The sequence below is a fragment of the Trifolium pratense genome, linkage group LG7 (genome assembly GCF_020283565.1).
Source record: "Trifolium pratense cultivar HEN17-A07 linkage group LG7, ARS_RC_1.1, whole genome shotgun sequence".
Classification (NCBI taxonomy): domain Eukaryota; kingdom Viridiplantae; phylum Streptophyta; class Magnoliopsida; order Fabales; family Fabaceae; genus Trifolium; species Trifolium pratense.
This window is the reverse complement of record NC_060065.1, coordinates 26275628-26300021: the sequence shown is the minus strand read 5'-3', so window position 1 is coordinate 26300021 and position 24394 is coordinate 26275628. Positions and strand designations below refer to the sequence as shown.

General features: G+C 31.8%; 2 protein-coding genes and 1 pseudogene across 8 annotated transcripts; 1 reads left to right on the top strand and 2 right to left on the bottom strand.

Moving 5' to 3' along the window:
* The first annotated feature begins 7278 nt into the window (after window positions 1-7278).
* LOC123895342 (formin-like protein 4) lies at window positions 7279-10416 on the top strand. The gene is made up of 2 exons (XM_045945615.1): window positions 7279-8583; window positions 8765-10416. The coding sequence occupies exons 1-2, from the start codon at window positions 7469-7471 to the stop codon at window positions 9945-9947; spliced, it is 2298 nt and encodes a 765-aa protein (XP_045801571.1). The 5' UTR covers window positions 7279-7468; the 3' UTR covers window positions 9948-10416.
* A 1676-nt stretch (window positions 10417-12092) lies between these two features.
* LOC123896143 overlaps window positions 12093-24394 on the bottom strand; it is a 43348-nt pseudogene continuing 31046 nt past the window's right edge.
* LOC123895340 (arginine--tRNA ligase, chloroplastic/mitochondrial-like) lies at window positions 18749-23151 on the bottom strand. 7 transcript variants are annotated; one of them, XR_006804258.1, is made up of 11 exons: window positions 22562-23140; window positions 22371-22470; window positions 21390-21510; window positions 21110-21227; window positions 20881-20950; window positions 20430-20502; window positions 20195-20295; window positions 19696-19888; window positions 19492-19572; window positions 19098-19181; window positions 18749-18999 (listed from the first exon to the last, which is right to left on the bottom strand). XR_006804258.1 is itself a non-coding variant. In XM_045945614.1 (8 exons), the coding sequence occupies exons 5-8, from the start codon at window positions 19759-19761 to the stop codon at window positions 18889-18891; spliced, it is 342 nt and encodes a 113-aa protein (XP_045801570.1). In that variant the 5' UTR covers window positions 19762-19888; window positions 20195-20295; window positions 20430-21510; window positions 22371-22470; window positions 22562-23100; the 3' UTR covers window positions 18749-18888. The 7 variants fall into 7 exon arrangements, 1 of the variants encoding a protein (XP_045801570.1); XR_006804256.1 differs by having other exon boundaries at window positions 20430-20505; window positions 22562-23132; XR_006804257.1 differs by having other exon boundaries at window positions 20881-21227; window positions 22562-23151.

The window sequence follows — 24394 nt, the reverse complement described above, 5'->3', positions numbered from 1 at the left end:
AAATTAGAAGACCGCACAAGGTTTGGCTTAAATAATTTTTGTTTCTTTGTTTTGTTTTAATCTCTAAAATACACTTCTTTTTAAATTTTATTCCCCATAATATTTTATTAACTCTTGTATGATAGACTATTACGAGGACTGCAAATATATATATATATATAGAGTCAGGATCCGTTGACACCAACTAGTTTGACACCAAATGTTACACCTCTCAATAACGTTTTAACCGATATAAATTTTATAAAATCCACCGTTGGATTGAAAGTTTACATCATATAGATCATTTGTGTAAAATTTCAAATAAATCCAAAATCATTTGATATGTTATTGAGATACATCAAAATTAACGGTTTTTGTATTTTTTTAAATGCCGTTAATCTTTATGTGTCTCAATAGCATATCAAATGATTTTGGATTTGTCTGAAATTTTACACAAATGATCTATATGATGTAAACTTTCAATACAACGGTGGATTTTATAAAATTTATATCGGTTAAAACGTTATTGAGAGGTGTAACATTTGGTGTCAAACTAGTTGGTGTCAACGGATCCTGACTCATATATATATATATAGGGGGCTGCTAATTTAGACCCAGTTGGGTCTAAATTAGCAAAGTGCACCTTTTCAGTTGGACCAAAATACCCATTCTTTTTAATTAATTAACCAAATTACCATCAATGGACGCGGATCCAGTGTCGCGCGCGTACCGCAGGACCATGGTTACAGGCCGTTGATTTCCATCAGACAGCCAAGATCTGATCTCATCAAGACTGTCTGATCCATCAGACAGCCCAGATCATCCGAATCCATCAGATTCCAGCGCGTGCACCACACTGGATTACACCCTGGAGAGAGAAGAATCTACTTTTTAAAAGCAGGACACGTGTCGCTGTCTGATTGGCTGGGCGTGATTTTTTTCCATTTAATACTTTGAACTCAATTATTTCGTTGTAAATTAATTTTTTATTTTTTTTTATACCAAAATTCATAATTTTTTTTTCTCTACAAATAGAGACTTGGTTCGTTTGATTTGGACACAGAAAAAAAAAACCCAATTTTTCACTACCTTAATCTCATTTTTCACTACCTTACATCAACTCACTGAAACCATTCTACCAGAAAAATGGTTTCAGAGTACAAATCTCTGAAACCATTCTACCAGCTAAATGGTTTCAGAAGCAAACACAATTAATAAATTACTCACTGAAACCATTCTACCAGTAAAATAGTTTCAGAGTACAACTATGTGCAACCATTCTACAAGCTAAATGGTTTCAGAAGCAAATAACTAATAATCAACTTACTGAAACCATTCTACCAGCAAAATGGTTTCAGATTACAACTCTCTGAAACCATTGTACCAGATAAATGGTTTCAGAAGCAAACACAATTAATAAATTACTCATTGAAACCATTCTACCAGTAAAATGGTTTCAGAATACAACTATGTGCAACCATTCTACCAGTAAAATGGTTTCAGAAGCAAACATTAGTTTTTAATTACCGTTTTATCTCATTTAATTAACTAAAAATAGTTTCAGGTCTCCAAAAATTTCATAAAATATACCAAAACTTCCAGAATATTATCTATTATTTTCCTGGTATAATGGTTTCAGTGAGTTGGTTGAGTGGTGCGTGTTAAATTACAACACACAAGTAACGTATTTAGTAGACAAAAAATGAGATTAAGGTAGTGAAAAATTGCATTTTTTTTTCGGTGTCCAAATCAAACGAACCAAGTCTCTATTTGTAGGAAATAAAAAATTATGAATTTTGGTATAAAAAAAAATAAAAAATTAATTTACAACGAAATAATTGAGTTCAAAGTATTAAATGAACAAAAATCACGTCCAGCCAACCATTGTGTGACACGTGTCCTACTTTTAAAAAGCAAATTTTTCTCTCTCCAGGGTGTAATCCAGTGTAGCGCACACGCTGGAATCTGATGGATCAGGATGATCTGGGCTGTCGGATTGATCAGACAGTCTTGATGAGATCAGATCTTGGCTGTCTGATGGAAATCAACGGTCTGTAACCATGGTCCTTCGGTACGCGCGCGACACTGGATCTGCGTCTATTAATGGGTATTTTGGTTAATTAATTAAAAAGAATGGGTATTTTGGTCCAATTGAAAATGTGCACCTTGCTAACTTAGACCTAACTAGGGTCTAAGTTAGAAAACCTCATATATATATATATATATATATATATATATATATATATATATATATATATATATATATATATATATATATATATATATATATCATAAGCAAAATGCATTATACGGAATAAAATTTAAAAACAGACACCAAAATAAAATAAAAATAAATGAAATAGGTTTATATTTTTATATACAAATAAAATAATCACACTTTGATGGAAGATAAACGGACAACAAGTTGCACCGCCAATCCATACTAGTATCCAGACCCGTGCCAAGCACGGGTAAAAATGCATTTATAGAATTATTGACTTATATAATATATTTTAATAAATTTTACTTTAAATTGAAAAATTAAAATTTTAATTGCTAATGGAAGATTGACAATTACATAAGCCACTATATTTGGTCTAGTGGTAAGGGAGTTGGGTAGTATGCATGAGGTCTTAGGTTCGATCCTCATTGTCAACATTGTAAACCAAAAAGAAGATTGACAATCTATCTACTATATAAGAAAAGAAGATATTAATGAAATTCCCAATTTGCCCCTTTTTCATTTTTTAACACATAATCAATTCAGGGTTAATTTTTGTCTTTATCAAAAAAAGTTAGTAGAAAAATGCTAAAAAATTTCTCAGTAGGATTCAAACCATTAGCCTTTTACTTACACTTCTTATTACATTTACCACTAAGCCATATGAATTAATTTGTTATATTTTTGGAACCATCTACTATATAAGAAAAGAATCTACTATATAAGAAAAGAAGATACTAATTAATGAAATTCCCAATTTGCCCCTTTTCATTTTTTGACACATAATCAATTCAGGGTTAATTTTTGTCTTTATCAAAAAAAGTTAGTAGAAAAATGCTAAAAAATTTCTCAATAGGATTCGAACCATTAACCTTTTACTTACACTTCTTATTACATTTACCACTAAGCCATATGAATTAATTTGTTATATTTTTGGAACCATCTACTATATAAGAAAAGAAGATACTAATGAAATTCCCAATTTGCCCATTTTTCATTTTTTGACACATAATCAATTCAGGGTTAATTTTTGTCTTTATAAAAAAAAGTTAGTAGAAAAATGCTAAAAAAATTTCTCAGTAGGATTCGAACCATTAACCTTTTACTTACACTTCTTATTACATTTACCACTAAGCCATATGAATTAATTTATTATATTTTTGGAACCATCTACTATATAAGAAAAGAAGATACTAATGAAATTCCCAATTTGCCCCTTATTCATTTTTTGACACATAATCAATTCAGGGCTAATTTTTGTCTTTATAAAAAAAAGTTAGTAGAAAAATGCTAAAAAAATTTCTCAGTAGGATTCGAACCCTTAACCTTTTAGTTACACTTCTTATTACATTTACCACTAAGCCATATAAATTAATTTGTTATATTTTTGGAACCAACATATAATCAATATGAGTTAAATGGCCAATTATAACCACAAACTCCACTTTATTTGTTACTTCTTTCACGCTTTTTTTCTTTTTATCTAAAAATTCAATTTTTTGTATGTAACCCAAATTCAAATACCTCACTTTATACAAATTCAATTTTTTAGTAAATAAAAATCAATTATTAACTGGGCATCGATATATCCTATACATATTTATTAAATGGGCATCGACCATCTTGCCACGTTTTTGTTAATATAGGTAGATTACACTTTTTTTTCTTTTTACCTACAAATCCAATTTTTTGTATGTAACCCAAATTAAATTACATCACTTTATTTTTATTTATTTTTTAATCTAAATTACCTCTTCTCCCATATTTTTTTTTCTTTTTATCTACAAATCCATTTTTTTAATTACGTAAAAAAATAAAATATTAATGCTATATTTGTCTACACATATTTTTTTTAATCTTACTTAAAACAAAAATAGTTGTCCTTTTATTTTATGTTTCCGTTTTTTTATTTTTTGAAAAGTTTTATATGAAAAGTTTTCATCAATAAGCCGGCAATACTAATTACTTAAAAAGAATAACATATTAATGTTATATTTGTCCGTTTATTTTATATTTGTCTACACATATATTTTTGAATTTTTTTTTTTAATATCAAATTCATTTATGGACTTCAAGCCAATATTTAATTAAGTTAATTTTTAATTCAACTAAATATATTTAAGAACAAAACTTATAAACAGTTCCATAGAAACTGTTTTTTTTTTTGTACAACCATAGAAATGGTTTTTACCGTGACCAATTGAAACATGACACATGGATTAATTTATTCCATATCACTAATTTCAATTTTAATAAAATTCACGTTGTCAATTCGAATTTCGTCGAGCAAGTGGAAGAGAAGAGTAAAGCGATGGAGATCACCACTACTCTTTCCTTCAATTCATCCGTTCCTTTTTCACCTTCCCAACTTATGGCTTAACAATGGGAGGACTCAAACGATTTTTTAACTTTGTTGGCCTTTCATCAAAGCCTCTCCATGGTTGGGGGTTATTGGCATGTTTATACTGTTGTTATTGTTGATTTCACTTTCAATGATACAATCAATGTTGATAACAACTGTGAAAATTAAAAACCCAGTTTCACTTTTAGATTTTTAGATAATGGTGAACTGACGGAGTTTAATAAATTATTAATGACGAATAAATTAATTCAGGTGTCGCATTTTAATTGGTGAACAGTATCAACAATACCTATGGAACTGTTTATAAGTTTTGTCCTATATTTAATTAATTTAATATGAGAATATTGGTCATTCTTTTGAAATAGATTGACCAATACATTATGCAGAATTTATATTTAGTCTCACGGAACTTGTGTTTTACTAATATAATTGAAAAACTCCCGAAAAAATGTTGAGACTAAAATAATAAGAATTCTTAGTCATCTCGAGGGGATTGGTCTCTGCAGGGTTGTGCGGATGATACTTTTAGTTTAAAAAAAAAAAATTAAATACAAAGTTAAAAAATAAATGACATTTTTTTAGAAGTTTTGTTTTGGAAGATATTTTGTTGTTGATATAAGGACAAATTAATTTTTTGAGAAATAAATTACCTTTTATTTTACCGGAACAAAAAATTCACTTGTCATCAATACATTGGTCATTCTTTTGAAATAGATTGACCAATACATTATGCAGAATTTATATTTAGTCTCACGGAACTTGTGTTTTACTAATATATTATGTTGTCTATTTTTTTTAATAATTTACAGGTTATATTCATATTAATATGGGAACATAATTTTTTTGGTTATATCTACGGGCCTTATATTTTTACTCATATATTAATAAAGTTGTATATATTTTTATTAATTTTACGAGTTATACTCATATATTAATACGATGACATCATCTTTTGTGTGAATTCTGAGGGACCTATATTTTTCTTCTTATTAATAAGGTTTCTCGTTCTTTAATAATTTATGTAGCACGTATATTTATACTCATATATTAATACCAGAATCTTTTTTGTTTTTAATTTCTACAAGATTTATATTTTTAATCATAATTTAATAAAAAAAATTAATTTTTTATAATTTTATGGGTTATAATAGATCATATATTAATACAGGGACCTAATTATTTTGTTGATTTTTACGAGACCTATGTTTTTTATTAATATATTAATAAGGTTGTCAATTCTTTCATAATTTCTACATGACATATATTTATACTCAAATATTAACACAAGGATATAATCTTTTGTCTGATTTCTGCAGGGCTATATGCTTTTACTCTTATTAATAAAGTTTCCAATTTTTTACTATTTTTTGTGAGATCTATATTTATACTCATATGTTAATACAATGACCTAATGTTTTGTGTAATGTTTGTGGGACCTATGTTTTTTACTCATATTAATAAGCTTGCATGTTCTATTATAATATATGCGAAACCTATATTTATACTCATATATTAACATGGAAACTTATTTTTTATGTTGTCTATTTTTTTTTTACAATTTTACGGGTTATACTCATATTTAATATTTAATACGGTGACCTAATTATTTTGATGATTTTTGTGAGACCTATATTTTCACTAACATATTAATAAGGTTGCCTATTTTCTAATAATTTTTATGGGACTATATTTATACTCATATATTGAATACACAGACATAAGTTTTTGGTTATTTTTACAAGACGATGTTTTTACTAATATATTAATAAGGTAGCCTATTTTTTCATGATTTCTCCATTATCTATATTTATATATTTTTATTGAACAAAATTCATATTATACTAATACGGATATCTGAGGTTTTTTTGTGATGGTTTTACCATTGTTCCTTTTCTATTTTTTTTTACCAAAAATTATATCCTTTCTTATTTATTTTTTTATCTTTTGAATTACTTTCCAGTAAATTATTATTTCATGTTAGCAAGTGAGGAGCGGCAACGCCGCGACTCCCGTGCGGACGCACGGGTGTCCAGCTAGTTACATAAATATTTATATTTATAATCTTATATAATATAATAATTAAAATAACACTGTAAAATTTATGTATAGTGTCATAGGTTTTCTTAGAGAAGATTCTTATAGTTCGTTTTTTTTTTTTATCAAATTAAAAATGTATCATAGTTGTTTTTCTTATAGTTTGTAAAATTGCTCTCTCATTTTTAAATTCACTATTTTTTTTTTCTAACTCGAGTTTTTAAACCAAAATTGTGATGGGGCATGTTTTTATTGGCGTAATATAAAATTTTTGTATTATAAATTAAACCTTATAATTTCACATCAACAAGTTTTATGTCATGTCATCACTTAATCACTTAATGTTTGAAAAATGTAAGTGAAAAAAAAATGGTTTTAAAAAAGGAAACAACAATTAAACCAAAAAAATAAAATTACATGGGCAACTTTGAAATATAAAAAGAAAATTAGGGACTGAAAAGAAAAATAAATATTTGACATAGACAAAAAACATATTTAAGGCAAAAAAAAAAATAATAATATTAGAATCATGAAAGCACCACTTCACATGTGTGGATACTTTTAGTTTGACAAAGTAAACCAATCACTTTCAAACCTAGCTGCATTGTATGTCCATTTTATGACTCTAACAAACACCAACTTTTCATATATTAATTAAAAGTACCAAACAACCCCTCATCAACATAACCTATTCAATTTCATGGAAAGCCAACAACAATTAACTGCTTCAACTCTTTTGAAACTGTCAGCAAAACAAAACAATAACATAAAGACAAACAAACACAAAACTTGTAGTAGTTATCACAAATCAATCAATGTACACAAAAAACACTAAAACATCAGATATTTTTCTCACAAACATCTTTTCCTAAATGACTTTCAATGTGATTCTTTTTTTGTGTCTTGTTTTTCATATATTTTCAATACAAACATGTTATTGCCAAAACAATTCTCCTCAAAATATAGAAACTTTGTATCCAAATGAAACTTTAGCTTCACCACCAACAAATCAACCACCAAAGACACAACCATCATTTTCATTACCACCACCACCTCAAGGACTAATCGCGCCGGTATCGAAAAGTAGTTCATCAAATGGTAAGATAGCAAAAGCTGTGGCTGCAACTGCAGCAAGCACTATAGTTATTTGTGGTATAATCTTCATTTTAGCTAAAAGGTGTTTAAGGAAAAGAAAGAGATCAAATGAGATAGTAAATAACATTGTTGTTGATGGAGATAAGCAACAAGTTATTGTGCCTAAAGGGAATGTTTTCGAAAAAATCGATGGAAATGTTAGAGGATTAATTGTTGATGAAGATGGTTTAGATGTGATTTATTGGAGAAAACTTGAAGAGAAAAATTCAAACAAGGATCTCTATAAAGATATCTTGAATAGTCCAAAAAACAAAGAAGAAATTGAAGAGAGTCATGAAGAAGAAAATCAAGTGAAAAAATCTAAGTCCATTCAAGAGATTCCTCTTCTTAGAGGACAATCTTCATCCTCGCATTTGAATGAATTTCAAGAAGAGAATGATCTATATAGAGTTCCAATAATTCAATCTCAACCATCCAAAAATGGTGTTCAGAAACATGTTTTTCAATCTCAACCATCCAGAAATGATGTTGTTCAGAAACAAGAATTTCAATCTCAACCATCCAAAAATGATGTTGTTCAGAAACAAGAATTTCAATCTCAACCATCCATTCTACCATCAATTTCAGCAGCTGCACCACCACCTGCACCTCCTCCACCAATTCCAGCTAGGAAGAGTCAAGCACCACCACCACCTCCTCCAATTAAGACGAGTACATCAAATTCATCATCAACAGCTATCTCTCAAAGCAATCAAAGAAATTCTTTAGAGAAAGGTGTGGAAGAATCCAACACTGATCAAGTGAAATTGAAGCCTTTGCATTGGGATAAAGTGAATACTAATGCTGCTGATCATTCCATGGTTTGGGACAAAGTCGATCGCGGTTCATTCAAGTAAGACATTAATATTTTGAATATTTTTTAATAAATGTGTATATATTGAACATCACTCACAAGTTCCTGAATATTTTTTGGATAGACAAACATGTTAGTATATATATATATATGTTGTTATGTTAATATTTTTCTTCTTCGCCAAGGTTTGAACTCTGGTTTCTAAATTTCATTATTTTAGGGTTGATCAAAATCTTATGGAAGCACTCTTTGGTTATGTCGCGACCAACCGATTGTCGCCTAAACGAACGACTGAATCAACCAGTCAAAGCAATGATCCCTCAACAAAAATTTTCATTCTTGATCCTAGAAAGTCACAGAACATAGCTATTGTTTTGAAATCTCTAGGCGTCTCACGAGGCGAAATTCTTGATGCACTCATTGATGGAAAAGGCCTCAATTCAGATACACTTGAAAAGCTTTCAAGAGTTTCACCAACAGCAGAAGACAAATTACTCATCCTTAATTATAGAGAAGATCCATCAAGACTTGCTGCAGCAGAATCATTCCTATATCACATCCTTAAAGCCGTTCCTTCGGCGTTTAATCGCTTGAACGCTATGCTATTCAGGTTGAACTATGACACAGAGGTTGCGGAAATCAAAGAGTGTTTGCAGACCATTGAATTTGGATGTAAAGAGCTTAGAAGTCAAGGAGTCTTTTTGAAGCTTCTAGAAGCAGTGCTTAAGGCCGGGAATCGAATGAATGATGGAACTTCTAGAGGTAATGCTCAAGCTTTTAACTTAAATTCTCTAAGGAAACTCAATGATGTCAAAAGTAACAATGGAAAAACCACATTACTTCACTTTGTTGTTGAAGAAGTAGTCCTTTCCGAAGGAAAACGCGCTGTTCTTAACCAAAATAACAGCCTAAACCGAAATAACGCGATGTCAAAAACAACAAATGTTGTTTCAGAAGAAAGAAGAGAAAGGGAATACAAAATGTTAGGATTGTCAATTGTGGGAGGAATAAGTTCTGAATTCTCCAATGTTAAGAGAGCAGCAAATTTGGATTATAAAAGTTTAATTGGTTCAATTTCAGAACTATCTATTAGGCTTAATGAAATTAAAGAACTTGTGTCACAATGTGAGAATGGTGAAAGAGGAAATTTTGTGAAAGAAATGAATTATTTTATTGGAAATGCTGAGGAAGAACTGAAACTAGTGAGAGAGAAACAAACAATTGTGTTGCAGATTCTTAGTAAAACAACACAATATTATGAATGTTCAAAAGAGAAAGAAGAAAATGATCTTCAACTATTTGGTATAGTTAAGGATTTTTTGAGAATGGTTGATCAAGTTTGCATCGAAATCGCACGTGAAATGCAGAAAAAGAATCCTAAAGGAGTGTCCGGAACAAAGTAGGGATATATATGGATTCTATGCAGTCGGGGAATGGTGCAGTCAGTTCATGAGATTTTCACAAACTGTTCATATAACTCTAGAAGTGGCCTAAGTGAATCAATTATTGCTAGAGTTTTGGATCAAAGTTGTACGATTGACTTATTTGAACTTATCTACTGGATTGACTTATTTGAACTTATCTACTGGGCACTGGCACAGGTACTTTTGAGATTGTCACAGAGAGTTATTGAAAACAGTTTTTGACATTTCATAAGCTCTTTTCAGCTTATTTCTATAAACTTTTCAGAATAGTTTATGAAAACAACTTAAAGCTTACTTGAAAACAGTTTGATTTTATATAAATATTATTTATATAAGCACTTATATAATAAGTGCTTAATTAGGCTAGCCATTGACAGTTGAGAAGTAGTAGTGTAGAAGCTGGCTATGATTTTACAATTCATAATTTATCTGTTTTAGTTATCGTGTATATATATGATTGATTATTAGATTTGTCAAAAAACATGTCATTGATTGTTGGAAGTGGAATATTATTTATACCATCAACCAGAACATGTCATTGATTGTAAACTCACTTGGGTTGGTCGAGTGGTGTTGGCTTGGTCCCTTGGAGTATGCTCCTCTCAAGGTCTCAGGTTCGATTCCCACTGGTGCCAATTTCGGTGGGCTAAGTCCATACAGAGCAAAAAACTCTGGCTTTAAATGGGCCCTCCGCAAGTGGACGGTAGGATTAATCCCCTTGAATTAGTCGATCCTAAAGCCGGATACTAAGTTTAAAAAAAAAAAAAAGAACATGGTTGTAATCTTCTTCTGATTTTTATCTGCTACTGACTTGCGCATACACTATTTGTATTATTTTTATTAAATAAATTGGATAAAATTCTAGAGCAATTGACTTGGCATATCTCACAGGTAACAAAGGAACAAGTCTTATCAAGAAAGATTTGACTTCATAATTGGATTAATTGCTACCAAATCACTTGAAATCATGTCACCATGATGTTATTTTATCTTATTCACCTAATCTAAAGAATAAATCATATTATTCTTGGTACCAATTATCTTACCCAAACCACATTACAACTATGCTTCCTAACCACTAAAACTAAAATTGCACTAATTTTGTTCCCATAAAAATCTAATCATTTATTCTTCTTTTTTTTTTTTTTTGACAAAATAGTATTGATAGATAAATTTCTCTTTTTTATTGTTGAATCTCAAAATGTTAAACAATACAAATTGATAGATAAATACTCTTTTCAGCTTATTTTATTTATTTTTTGTTGTATTAATGTTTTTTGTACAAGCACTTATATATTAAGTACTTAATTAAGCTATTCCCCTAGCTATCCATCGACAGTTGAGAAGTAGTAGTGTGGGAGTTGGCTATGATTGTACAATTCATAATTTATTTGTTTTAGTTATCATGTATATATATCATATATCATTGATTGATTATTGGATTTGTCAAAAAAAAAAAAGTCATTGATTGTTGGAACTGGAATATTGTACCATGAACCAGATTGAACATGGTTGTATATTCTTCTGATTTTTATCTAATATTGACTTGTACACACGCATAAATTGGATAAGATGCTAGAACAATTGACTTGGCATATATCCCAGGTGGAATTAGATTTCCTGAAATTAGATTTCCTGCAGTAAAGTTTCCTGACAAGAGTACAAGTCTTATTAAGAAAGATTTGACTTCACGGACCACTTGAAATCATGTCACCATGATGGTTTTTTTTTTTTTTTTTTTTTGATAAATGTTACCATGATGTTATTTTATCTTATAGTTGGATTATTTGCCGTCACAATGCATGCAGTTAGAACAACTAGACCGTCCAATCAATATCGGACAGTCCAAAGTTTAAGATCAAATTTTAATTATTTTTAAATGTAAAATTCAAGTTAAATATTTGAATTATCTTATCTTAGTCAAAAGTCCAAATATAACCGACTGCAATGCAGTGACCTCTATCCAACTTCACTAAATTCGGATCTCTTACCTAACCTCAAATGCTAATTCCTAAAGAATAAATCATAATTGCTACCAAATTTCTTTCCTAACCTCAAATTCACAATCATTTCTTTTCAGTATCAAATCAGTTTCTAAATCTACTGAAAGACTCTGAAAACAAATCAATCATCTTCATTCTTATGTTTAGCTTCCAATGACTGTATGTATATTTCTTCTCTGGGTTCCTCGCTTACTCCACTCTGCGTAGCATTCTACAATGCCATTTCATAATATATTTAGGTTGATATATCTGATGCGAAAACTCTGCAAGTGCACAGATCTATCGTGTAGTTTTAAAAGATATCGATCCCACAGGGACTATTTTCTCAATAATTCGCTTGTTTTTAATAAATCGTAAGGTCAATGCTTTAATCAAAAGAGGAATTCTAATTAATAACTAAAATAAATTTGACTTTTTTAAAAAAGGATAAAACTAAACCGGAATGTGATTTTAGTCGCCTCAATGGATTCGGTAATTAAACTGCGTTTTGAAATAATGTTACTTTTTAACAAACTGAAATTGATTAAAAGATACGCGTCTCACACTCTCGCGCTATTGAGTAATATCGTATAGATATAAAATAAATGTTTCACTTTCGCTCTCGCACTTACTTATAAAAATACTTTTTGAAAATCAATTCAATTTAATTAAAAAGATCTAGTTTTCTCAAAACAACATTAGTTTAAAAATATAGTCTCACGCCGTCGCGCTATTGAACTGATACTATATTATATAAATGAATGCTTCACTCTCGCTCTCACATCTATTTATAAAATACTTTTTGAAAACTAATATAGTTTAATTATCTTTAAAGAGCTGTCGCGGTGTTTAAAAATAATGTTCAGTTTTTACTATCCGATATAAATCTCACACTGTCGCGCTATTAATTTATACCTTAGTTAATTTTCACTCTCGTGCAAAATCTTTAATTTAATTATTAAAAACTCAACAGAAAACTAGATTGAAAAAAAAAACGTAAGTCACAGATTAATTACCAAATCCAGATTAGCTTCCTAGTTCACATTCCAGTTAAATAGATTTAGCTGCGCATGATTTTATTTGACAAGATACTGATTAAATAATTATTAGTTAAACGAAACATTTAAACAGAGTAATCATAAATTAAACAGAGCATATCAATAAACGGTACGAGTATCAAACTGGAATACAATAAATTAAACTTGAATCGGTAATTATATTAAAGCATAAATCTGAATATTGAAACTGAATAAAAGTACTGTATTAAAACTTACAAATACTAGTGAAACTAGTACAGGTACACAGGAACGAAGGAAATCAAAGACAAACTGATTGAAACTGGAACTGAAAGTGTAAGCAGCAACACCACACCTTTTTGCTCCGTTTGCTCCGTAAACTAAAACACTTAACAACTAAATTTTAAACTGAATTTTTTCTCTTAAAAATCTAAGTCTGCGTGGAATAGCTTAGAAAAACACTGACTAGTGTTCTCTATTTATAGTCTTTATGAGATAAAAATATCTCCTTCGAATTCGTTGTTCCGTTATAAGAAACGTGCATCCAATCGTAGTTACTTCCACCGAAATCTGAGGAGCACCGAAATCTGAGGAGCAGTTGAGGATAAAGCGGTGTGAAACGTGCCCGTGAAAATAGGAAACAAACACTACGTGGCGGGTGCCATAAAGCACATGGCGGGCGCCATGTGTACAAAGCATGTGGCAGGTGCCACAAGGCATATGGCCGGCGCCATGGCTTGTTGTGTGGCGAGTGCCACAAGCATGACCAACGCCATGTGTTTGTTTGAACCACATGTGCATGGCACATGCCAAGTGCATGTGGGCTTGGCTTGTTCGTCCAATTTCTTTTGGGCCTCTCTTCCATCTGATCCAATGTCTTTTTGATCCACTTTGACATTAAATTTGTGACCCTTTTTTTATTTCGAGAAGTTCCGGAAATACCTGTAATACATAAAAATAATAGTAATAGTACTACGAAAAATGCAAAGAAATAGTAAAATACTAAGCTAATTTAATTAAATAAATAGTGTATTTTTCGGTGTTATCAATATCCTTTTAATTTGTAAATTGTAATAAAACTGAAATTTTCACACAAAAATACAGTTAAGGAAAATACCTGTTCACAGTGTTTAGTTAACGCTTCAATGAATGTTTCTTTAGTAATCAAATTATCAGCGACTTTATTTAGTAGTTCTAAATCATCAGCCCCATAACGACTCTTCCTTGATGGATTTAATGTTATATCTTTTAAAGCATTGTATAATAAACCACTAGCACTGGAAATATCTCTGCCAATTGGTGGCAACCATACCGTATATAATACCAGACAAAAAACAGAAGGAAGTGCAGCATCATTCAATTGATTCCTGAAATTATGGGACAAATAAATCTTATCATGCCTACCTGCTCAAAATGTGTTCCCTCTCCTGCTGCTGCTCTCGGGCCTGCATCCTTTTCATAATCTTGGATTTCAATTGGACACAACATTGTTGAATAGAAGACTGGTAATAGTAGCAAAACAATACTGTTAGCCTCATTAACATTGCTAAAATTGAAACTTTGTAAATTAAAATCTTCAAAACCTTGACAGCAGAAGCAATCTCGGTTATGTCATCTCCAATGTATTCTTTTCCAGTTCCTTTAAATGGGATTTTTGTGCTCACAATGCTTACAAAGACACCAATCTTATCTTTGTACCTGGTTAATCTTGTAATTTCTCCAACTGAAAAAGTATTTAGTAAGGTTTCCCTTGTAATTGCTGTGTTGTGATTGCTAAAGAACTTTGTAAAGCAATTATTGACACTTATTCTGTGACCTTATCTCAAAATTACAAAGTCACTGGGAAACCATATGCTTCTGTGCGCACTTACTTGATTCTATCATGTGCAGTCCTGGTGAGAACATCGTTACCTTTCTCAAAAAGTAGTGGAATTCTATTGGCAAAACGAAATATATTCAAACCCTGAAAACAAGTATTGTATATTTGTCAGCACAAACCATAATTTACCATTGTTTAAAAACACAATGAAACAACACAACATTGTATAACTAGCTCTTCAATAACAGAATCAGAGAATTAGTTAAAATGATTTTGTAACAGCTTGTATGTAAAATGCATGTTTATATAGAGATCAACCTAAGATAAGCTACTCACTTGTGGCCCTGAAGGTGGGCGGAGAGGGTTTACATAATGTAGCCTTCCAAGTTTGAAGCACCTGATAAATTACAGGTTTGCAGACTTAACAACGCTCTATATGGCCTAAAGAAACACCTCATGTTTGGTTTACGCGGATAATATCTACCTTGTGATAGTTTTAGTTCATTTCTATGTGATCCCTCTTTATTCATCTTCTCTAAGGCTACTTCTTGTCTCTATGTTTTATTTGTGGATGACACTTATTATATTGGATAAGCTTCTCTTATTGATGATTTTGATCAACAAGCTTAACGCATAATTTGCACTTCAACACCTAGGATCTCTTGATTACTTTTTGGTAGTTGAGCAGCTTCGTCGTGCTTTTCTACTTGCTCAATCACAGAATACACACGGGATCTGTTAAACGGGACAAACATGGCAAAAGCGAAGGACGCTTCTTGTCAGTAATTGCAAGCTAAGTATGGTACTGACGCGCTTCCAAACTTAATGCAGGTTTATTTTGGAGGCCCTTCAGTATGCTACTTTGATGTAATTGACACTCGCAAACTATTTCTTTAGAAAAAGAAATGATATTTTTAGCACACTTGAATTTCAAACTAGTTTTCATATTTTCAAGAGGGAAATACTTGTGCAGATAGGTTGGGTAATTTGGGTATTTTAATCCAGGGATTTGTCTTGTGGAATCTAATCCCCCCATTTATTTCGGAGGATATTTTATAGAAACTAGATGGCTGCTCGTGCGTTGCACGGGTTCGGCGGAGTACCATTTATATATCAATCATGAATGCTATGAGCTAAGGAAGTTAGTCATAAACATATATACATAACAATCATGAATGCTATGAGCTAAGGAAGTTAGTGATAAGCATAAGAAAATTAAGCAATTTAATTGCAAGATCATTACCAAAATGGCATGGTGGAAAGAAAACATAAGTGGTTGCACCTTGGTTAGCTTCAATAATTGAAATTTTATTTCCCAAAAAAATAGTATTTGAGTAATGTACACATGCGTTGATGGACCATAAAATTAGTAACCAATTAGTCAATTAAGTAGAATTTGAATTTGAATTATCAGCAAAAGAGGCGCATCTTACAAAGAGATGCATATGGAATTGTAACTGGTGTCATGGTGGCTCCTCCCAATGGCACAACTGAGCAACTTAGAATAAGCAAGCTTAGGTGCACTATTTAGGCGTCATTAACATGATTGTATAAGTTATGATTAGAATTTTTATATTTCCAAAGTAATTGAAATAATGGTGATAGATAAGTGCATGTTCATTGGTTGAAATAGGCATAGGATATCATGATACTTAGGTAGATAGCATTTAGATATTAAGTCACTCTAAGTCATTTGATTGGGTGGCCGTTAGGATGAGTAAATGAAGAAGCTTCCACTTGATGTATGATGCAACTCGATTGGGGAAATGCCATGTTTGTAGTGAAATGGAAAAGGTCTTTTTAGACATGTGCAAAAAATAATGAACATATATATAAAAGCTAGCAATTTCATAAGGGGTTTACATCTATTAGATAACTCTCCATTGATTTCTTAATCGCTACATAAATAAGAAATCTCGATACGGATATGTATACATCTATAGCGAAAAATGTAAAATGATATTACCCAAAACTATTATTCAGTAAGTGCGAACTACATGATGGCAGTCGAGAGTAGTTCACCTTAAGCAGAAAACATTTAAAAAACTCTATACGCAGAGCGAATGAATTACAGATCTCTAAATCAGAATGATTAAAAAATTACGAACATATATTGATACTCGGAGAACGGATGGAAAAAAAAATTGGAACCTCTCTCAATGGCCAGAATTACGAACATACATCGAGATTCGGAGAACGAATATGATTACATAAAGTTGGTCTTCAACGGAGAAAAATTCAGTAGCTCTTACGCAACGCGCATAAATTACAAAAATCTACATTAGAAAGATAAAACAATTACGAATCTATGAAGCGAGCATGAATTCGTACAATAAGGTAATATACCAAATTCTTTTTGCCAGTTTCACCAAATCTTTTTTCAAGACTTTGACTGACGGGGATATATTCCCCCAACAATTCCAAAAGAATATTCGAATTGTTCTCCAAAAAAGACCGAAAAACTCAAGATCTTGGTCCTTGCCGCGCCAAAATCGAAACAAAACGAACTTCAGGTCATTTCCTAAGCCTCCGCCGACCCGGCGAACTAAACTGGCAATTCGCGATATCATAATACTCAAGTATTTCTTAAAAAAGAAAAAGAAAATAGAAATCTATATTATAAAGATACAAAATCTATTAAAGATGGAATAGGATTACATGATATAAATATGAGGTAAAGATTATAAACATCTTATATGATATATAGAGACTAATATATGGTGTAGAGACTAAGAAAACCTGTATTAAAAGACGGTATTAAGCGGAGAAAATTTTAGAAACTCCATACGAAGCGTGCATAAATCATAAACATAAATGACGACCATATATTGATACTCGAAGGACGAATAATAAATAAATAAATAAATTTCTCTCAATGGTCAGAATTACGAACATCCATCGAGATACGGAGATGGAATATGATTACACACAGTTGGCCTTTAGCGGAGAAAAATTTAGCAGCTCTATATGCAGCGCACATAAATTATAGACATCTATAGTAGAAGATACATAAATTACGAATCCATGAGTCACGCGTAAATTAGTATCTAGATTGATATCCGAAGGACGAATTAAAAACCGCGATCCTCAATCAATACCCGGAGAGTTTATTTTTTTCTTTTTTCCTATATCAATGTATATATGTCTTATTTATGCAAATGTTTACAATGTGTTCGCATCATGCCTTCATCTCCGCTTATTGACGAATATTCCTAATTTGTTTATGCTTCTAATAGAGGAGTTTATGACTTCTCCACGGCACTTATATTGTTTTTTAGTTACCACGACATCTATATTAGAGATTAAGGGACTATTTATTAAAACATTACCATTTTCACAGCCACCATGGATTATAAGAAACTGAGTGTACCATATTTACTATATGGGAAAAAGGTGAGACAATAAGTAAAAGAGAAGATCAGAAGATTGGTAAGTACCATCAATGAAGTTGGCTGGTAAATTAAAAGACAGCTAGGAATCATGATATTTAGCCATCCCTAAAAAATAGTACCATGAATGCCTATCATCCTCATGTATACACATTAATTACTTAATGCTTATTGTTATGAAATTAGATAATCCACTTTCTGATCATTTTTACTTGTTTACTTGTTATCAAATAACACATTGTTGAACCTGAAATTACAATCATCCATACTTACATTGTGTGTCACTTTGATCCCAAAAAGTTGTGACCATCCATTCTCCAACCCTTTCAATTGTGTTATTGGAATGATAAAACACAACAAATTTATAAAAAATGCTCCATATCAATGATCATTATACAGGTAAAACACTTTCTGCAATATATTTAAAAAGATACCTATAAATTTGAAAACCTTGATTGTAAATTGAACACATTTCATTAATAAAAGTTAGATGAAAGGTAGATAGGAATCATGATATATAGCAATTTGAACAATTGATTTCAAACATGAGGAATCTAAATTTTAAAACATCAAATGGCACAACAATCAAATGGAGATTTGTAATAAGTTATTAGTTGAAGGTTGGATACATTTCATTAAGATAGTACCAAATACTTGAAACAAAGACATTAATACATTCAAAGGTACAACAAAGTGACCAAAATACAAACAAAGTTAAGAGTAGGCCACAAAATCCATACCAAGGCGTTGATAGACCTTGTTAAACTCAGTCCTACTAATATTGCAAATTTGCTCCCATGCCTTGCGATACTTGGGATCCCCTCCCTGAAATCAAAATTCAGGCATCAAAAAATGAATAACCAATTCCCCGTGACCTCGCAAATAGGGGGCAGAAAAAAGAAAAAAAATGAAGTAAAATTTACCTGGAGCTTGACCACTAACTGCTGTGCATTTAACTTAAAATCAGCATCCTTGTCAAACTTTGATTTTGATGCCTTATAGAATGTCTAAAAATGCACCAACTCCAATAATATCAGAATAACTAAAATAATTTTGCATTGAAGCCAAATAACAATGAAAAAAATACCAGCCAAGAAAATCAATTACTTATCGTTTAAAGGCTGTTAGCAGTTTCATGAGAAAGTAGGTTTTAGGATATTTGTAACAAATTAACTCTAATTAGGTTTCAGGATATTTGTAACAAATTAACTTCTAGATGTAAATGCATAGTTTTACTTATATTTAATTCAATGACAATAAGCATGCAAATAGTTAACTACAAAATGGTATGAAGTTCATTTCCAAATGTTATCTTACCTGTAGATCTCCAATATCAGATTCATTAACATCGCCTGGGTTCGGATATGTCTCAAAGAGGTATTGAATCAGCATTCCGAACTGCAAAATCAATGCATGGATTTTAAGCCATGTGCTCCAATACCAAAATGTGATTCTTCAAAAAAGAATGATCTATAACACAGAGCACAAAATAGCATAGTTTACTTTAGAGATTAAATCTACCTGAGTGCCCCAGTCACCAATATGATTTCGGCGGATCAGACATTCAGGCTGGCAAAACTCAAGCATTCGTGACAACGTGTCCCCAATAATGGTTGACCTCAGGTGACCAACATGCTTTTCTTTTCCTGTATTAGGTGATTGGAAGTCGAGGTGCCCAGGAATCGATACCGTCAGTAAGCATCTTTTGTAGGCTCTGCATGAGGAATGTTTTTTCTGTCAATGCATAATCGAAACAACACACGCTAGGAGTACACTACAATCCATTACAGACGCTGGCCTACATATTTTGGAGACACACATACCCACAATCCATGAAGCATGGACACCGGACAACATGGACATTGACACTTCAACACCGATAATAATTTGAAAAATAACATAATTCAGTTAATCATAAGTGTCGGTTTCTGTCCGACACCGGGACACGCCTAATCTAAGGAATTTCCGTGCTACATACTATTTCTAATTTAAAACTACAGATATAAATGCAATCAATCACCTGTGCTATCCACTTCTTGGATAAGACAATATTAACAAATTCAGGACCAGCACAGAGCATGATTCTATCATTTCTGATGGAGGAAGGTTTTTCATAATGCCCTACACAAACAAAAACACATTCAAATTAGACAAAAATATGTAATTTGAAATAAAAAATCACTAATTAATAAAAAGGATTTCAAAAGAATCATACAAAGGAGGGGATAAACTAAGGAAAATATATCTGTTTATACCTCTCCAAGCGAACGTGGACTTTTGAACTCATCTTGCTTCCCTTTAATCTTAGCAAAAAGACTCATTGCATTACTACTGCACCCAGAATTCAAAATAAAAAAAAATAAAATCCATGAATCAAAACAAAATTAAAATTAACATAAGTACTAAACTTCACAAATTTTAAAAAAAAAATTGTAAAAGCAATTGAAGAATCAGCTCTGCACTAAATCATATACATAATCGGCATTCAAATTTCCAAACCCAAGAATCAAAATCGATAAAAAGAGTAGAAAAAAATTCAAACAAAACATTAATCAAAAAAATCGAAACAACACAGTAAAGCTACAAAATTTAACAAAGATTGTTCCCTGGATGTACATAGAAACAAATCAATAATTATTTGGTAAGAGTAGTATGCAGCTAATTAGTGATAGCTATGATTTTAATTACATAGAAACAGATCCTTACCTCTGTGTCGGAAGCTGCCGACGAACTACCTCATATTTAGCAAGTTATGAGTAGAATTGATATGAGGAACCTGTTGTAACAACAAACAAACACATCTTAGTTAATCAATTAATTAAAAATATAATCCAAACCCAAAAGATAACCTCATATTAAAATGAAAACCAAACATGACAGTTATGAGAATAAGGAACAATATCTTCATGTTTTTGGCCAGTGAAGATGTGAATACCAACAAAACAACACTTATAAACACCATTTTCTGTACACATCTGCAACAATTTCATATTCTTATAAACACCACACCAATTGGATTCATTTAGTAAGAATGGAAAATGAAGAATAGGACCCTGCATCCATTTTGATTTTGGTTAGGAAGAGAATGAAGGGTAGGAAAAAAAGAGGCTAGAATAAAACAAACAAATCAGAAAACAACAGGAAAAAATCAAATAAATGAGTATAGAAAGTAACAGATCGAACCAGAGGAAAGAAGGAGAAAAAAGCTTCATTACCTCCATCGCCAAGCACCGCGGTGTGACCGCGAACTGCCACCACAACTCTCTCGGTCAGAACTCTCTCTTCCTCGCCGGTATAAATACTATATACATGTTATTACATGTTTTTCAATCAAACCTGTAAATTAAATCAGTAGCCAATAAGAAGTAATATGCAAATAAAAAAATATGAACCGAAAATCTAAAAACCAAATTGGAGATATAAAGAGATGCAACCGTTGACCATTACAAAAGTTAGAACATAGTTTATCACGCACTTAATCATCCCATGAAGGAAAAAAAACTTTCAACAATGGACATAACACAATCAATTAAATGCCCGCTCTTCTGTTCTAATTCTAACACACACCCCTAAACACAGTATTATAGAATTTATCCATTGATAGTTTCTAGCAGTAAGAAGATGAAATCAACTGGTTCAATAGATGTTTATCATGTGGAGACCTTGGACACTTACAACATGAAAAATGCGGCAATGCCTAATAATTAAGGCATGCACAAACAGGAATTGACGTGTAGATAAAAAGAAGCACAAAACACATCAATATATCAGACATTTCATGGAAACCCCATCCAAATACTCATAGCTGCCTTTTACAACAAACTTTTTATTTCATTTTTTGAACTCTAAAAACAATACATTTGAGAAATCACAATAATTAAAGTAGTTTTTCACTGGTAGTTCACCTGTAATCCAAAAATACAACTTGCTAAAAAAAACTAAAAGGTTGAGCAACACCTAGAAAGATAATGTTTTTATTCATTATTTGGCAAGCCAACACAGTTATAGCTCAAAATTCAAAAAAATTCCAATTCCAATCATAAAAAACTAACATCCCCAAATTACAATCTAAATTGCTAAGCAGTTAAATCTACCGTAGAGATGAGCATCAAAGTGTATGAACTACAATTAATTTAAGGAATAATTATTTGATTGAGTTGGCATAAAATTGAAAATTCAACATTATTGAACATTACCGTAAATTTCAGATATGATATTGTGACCTCCAGGAGCTTGACCACCGGAAAGAGGAAGTGCTTTGCTTGAATCTGCAGGAACCAAGTTTCACGATCTCATCTACATGCAAAGATTGAGAGTTAGAGGGAGAGAGAGTATAAAACCAGACCGAGTACAGATCGAAGAGAATGAAGATCGAGAGAGTAGAAACCTGGCGGAGGAGCTTTTAGGACCGCGATAATGGTGTACGGTGATTGAAGAAGTTGGATTGAAGAGGAAAATGAGAGATTTCCGCCACCGCCATCTCCGGCCGGAGAACCACCTCTAACAACTCCCTCCTCTGCCAATCTCTTTCTCTCTCTCGTTTTTTCACTTTCCATGTTCTGTATTTGTTTTTCTTTCAAATTCCCCAAATTTGAAGAAGAAACAGCTCCTGTATTTATTTGGGTAGACCATCAAATTGTTTGCGGTAACCAGAAAATTGAGTCCCAATGCATGTGTTTCTAGTTTGTCATTTGTCATCTCATCATCTAAATATGTCAAGTGCTAATTGGATAAGACAATACTATGTTGGCAAGATGAGAGGTGAGAAGAGATTTGTTCTTAAAATGTGGTTAGTTGACTTTGTGAAAGAAAATAAGCAGCCAATAAGAAGATTGAAAGAACAATGATTACATAGTGTGATAGTTGACTTTGTGAAAGAAGTGAATCAAGTAGTAACAATTTCCAAGAAACCTACAATGGCACATTGACTTTGTGAATGTGAATTAGTTGGATGGTAAGCTAGACATACATGACATGAATGATGAAGGATTTCTTGATTGGTCATGGATACATGGATGATATGATAGACCAATCTATACATGACATATTCACATGTGGATGAATACATAAATGGTATGATGGATACATGTTGCATATGATCATCTAAGCTATATATTACACAAGCATCTCTATGTATACAAATGGACTAATATCATTGGATAGAAATTGGTAGCATATAAGTGGATCAAAATGGCGAAGCATGGTTGGACATAATTCATTGTTGTTGATCATGTTGGAACAAAATTGATTTAAAAATGTTTGCCCCTAAATCTATTAAGGTTTTGATGATAACAAAGTATTAATATACAATTGGAAGGACTAAAAATTTATTTTAAGTGTGCAGAACTCAGCTTCAGACAAGCTCTGAAGAAAGCTCAGAAGACAAGTCCTCAGAAGTTCGCAAGAACTCAGAAGATAAGAATCTTCAGAAGTTACTTACATCAGAGGATGAAGACATCAGAACTTACTAAAGTCTGAAGTGAATCAACTCTGAGGTATATCTTGAATGGAGTGAAGATTCGAATTTGAAGGTCAACTCTCCTACCAATGAAGAAAAGGACCCTTCAACCTTGATCAGAACAGCTAATCTCCTTTTGTCTGTCCACTCTTGAGAACGCGGGATATCAGACTTATTAGCTGAATAAGGAAAGTCTTCTCTGCACATGGTCAAAGTGTCTGAAACTCTTACTCTATTTTGGAAACGACCAAACTGCATCAGACAAGTTGCTTGAAGACAAAGGATATCTTCATCAACGGTCATCTTTGCAACGACTCTTTCTTAGTCCTATATATACTAGAAGAATCAAGTTGCAAAGTAATTAACAATCTTACACGCGCTCGAACAATCTCTGATTTGTGAATACAAGCTCTGAACCTCTGAACTAGTGTTGTTAACTCTTAGTCCAAATACCTTGTACTCATTGTATTTGATTTTTAAGGTTCTCGCAAGAGCAGTTGTATTCTTTCAACTACTTTATTATCTCTGTTATTTGAGAAGTCTTAAGCTTGTGCGCTTAAGTGAGAAGTCTTAAGCTTGTGTGCTTGAGCATTGTTGTGAAGTCTCTTGCTTGTGTGCTTGAGCATTTGTAATCTTGTGTGATTATAGTGAAATCCCTTGGAAGTGCAAGGGTACTGGACTACTCTCGTTTTGTGAGAGAAACCAGTATAAATTGCTTGTGTGATTTCTCTCTCTTATCTCGTTATATTTGTGTTACTTATC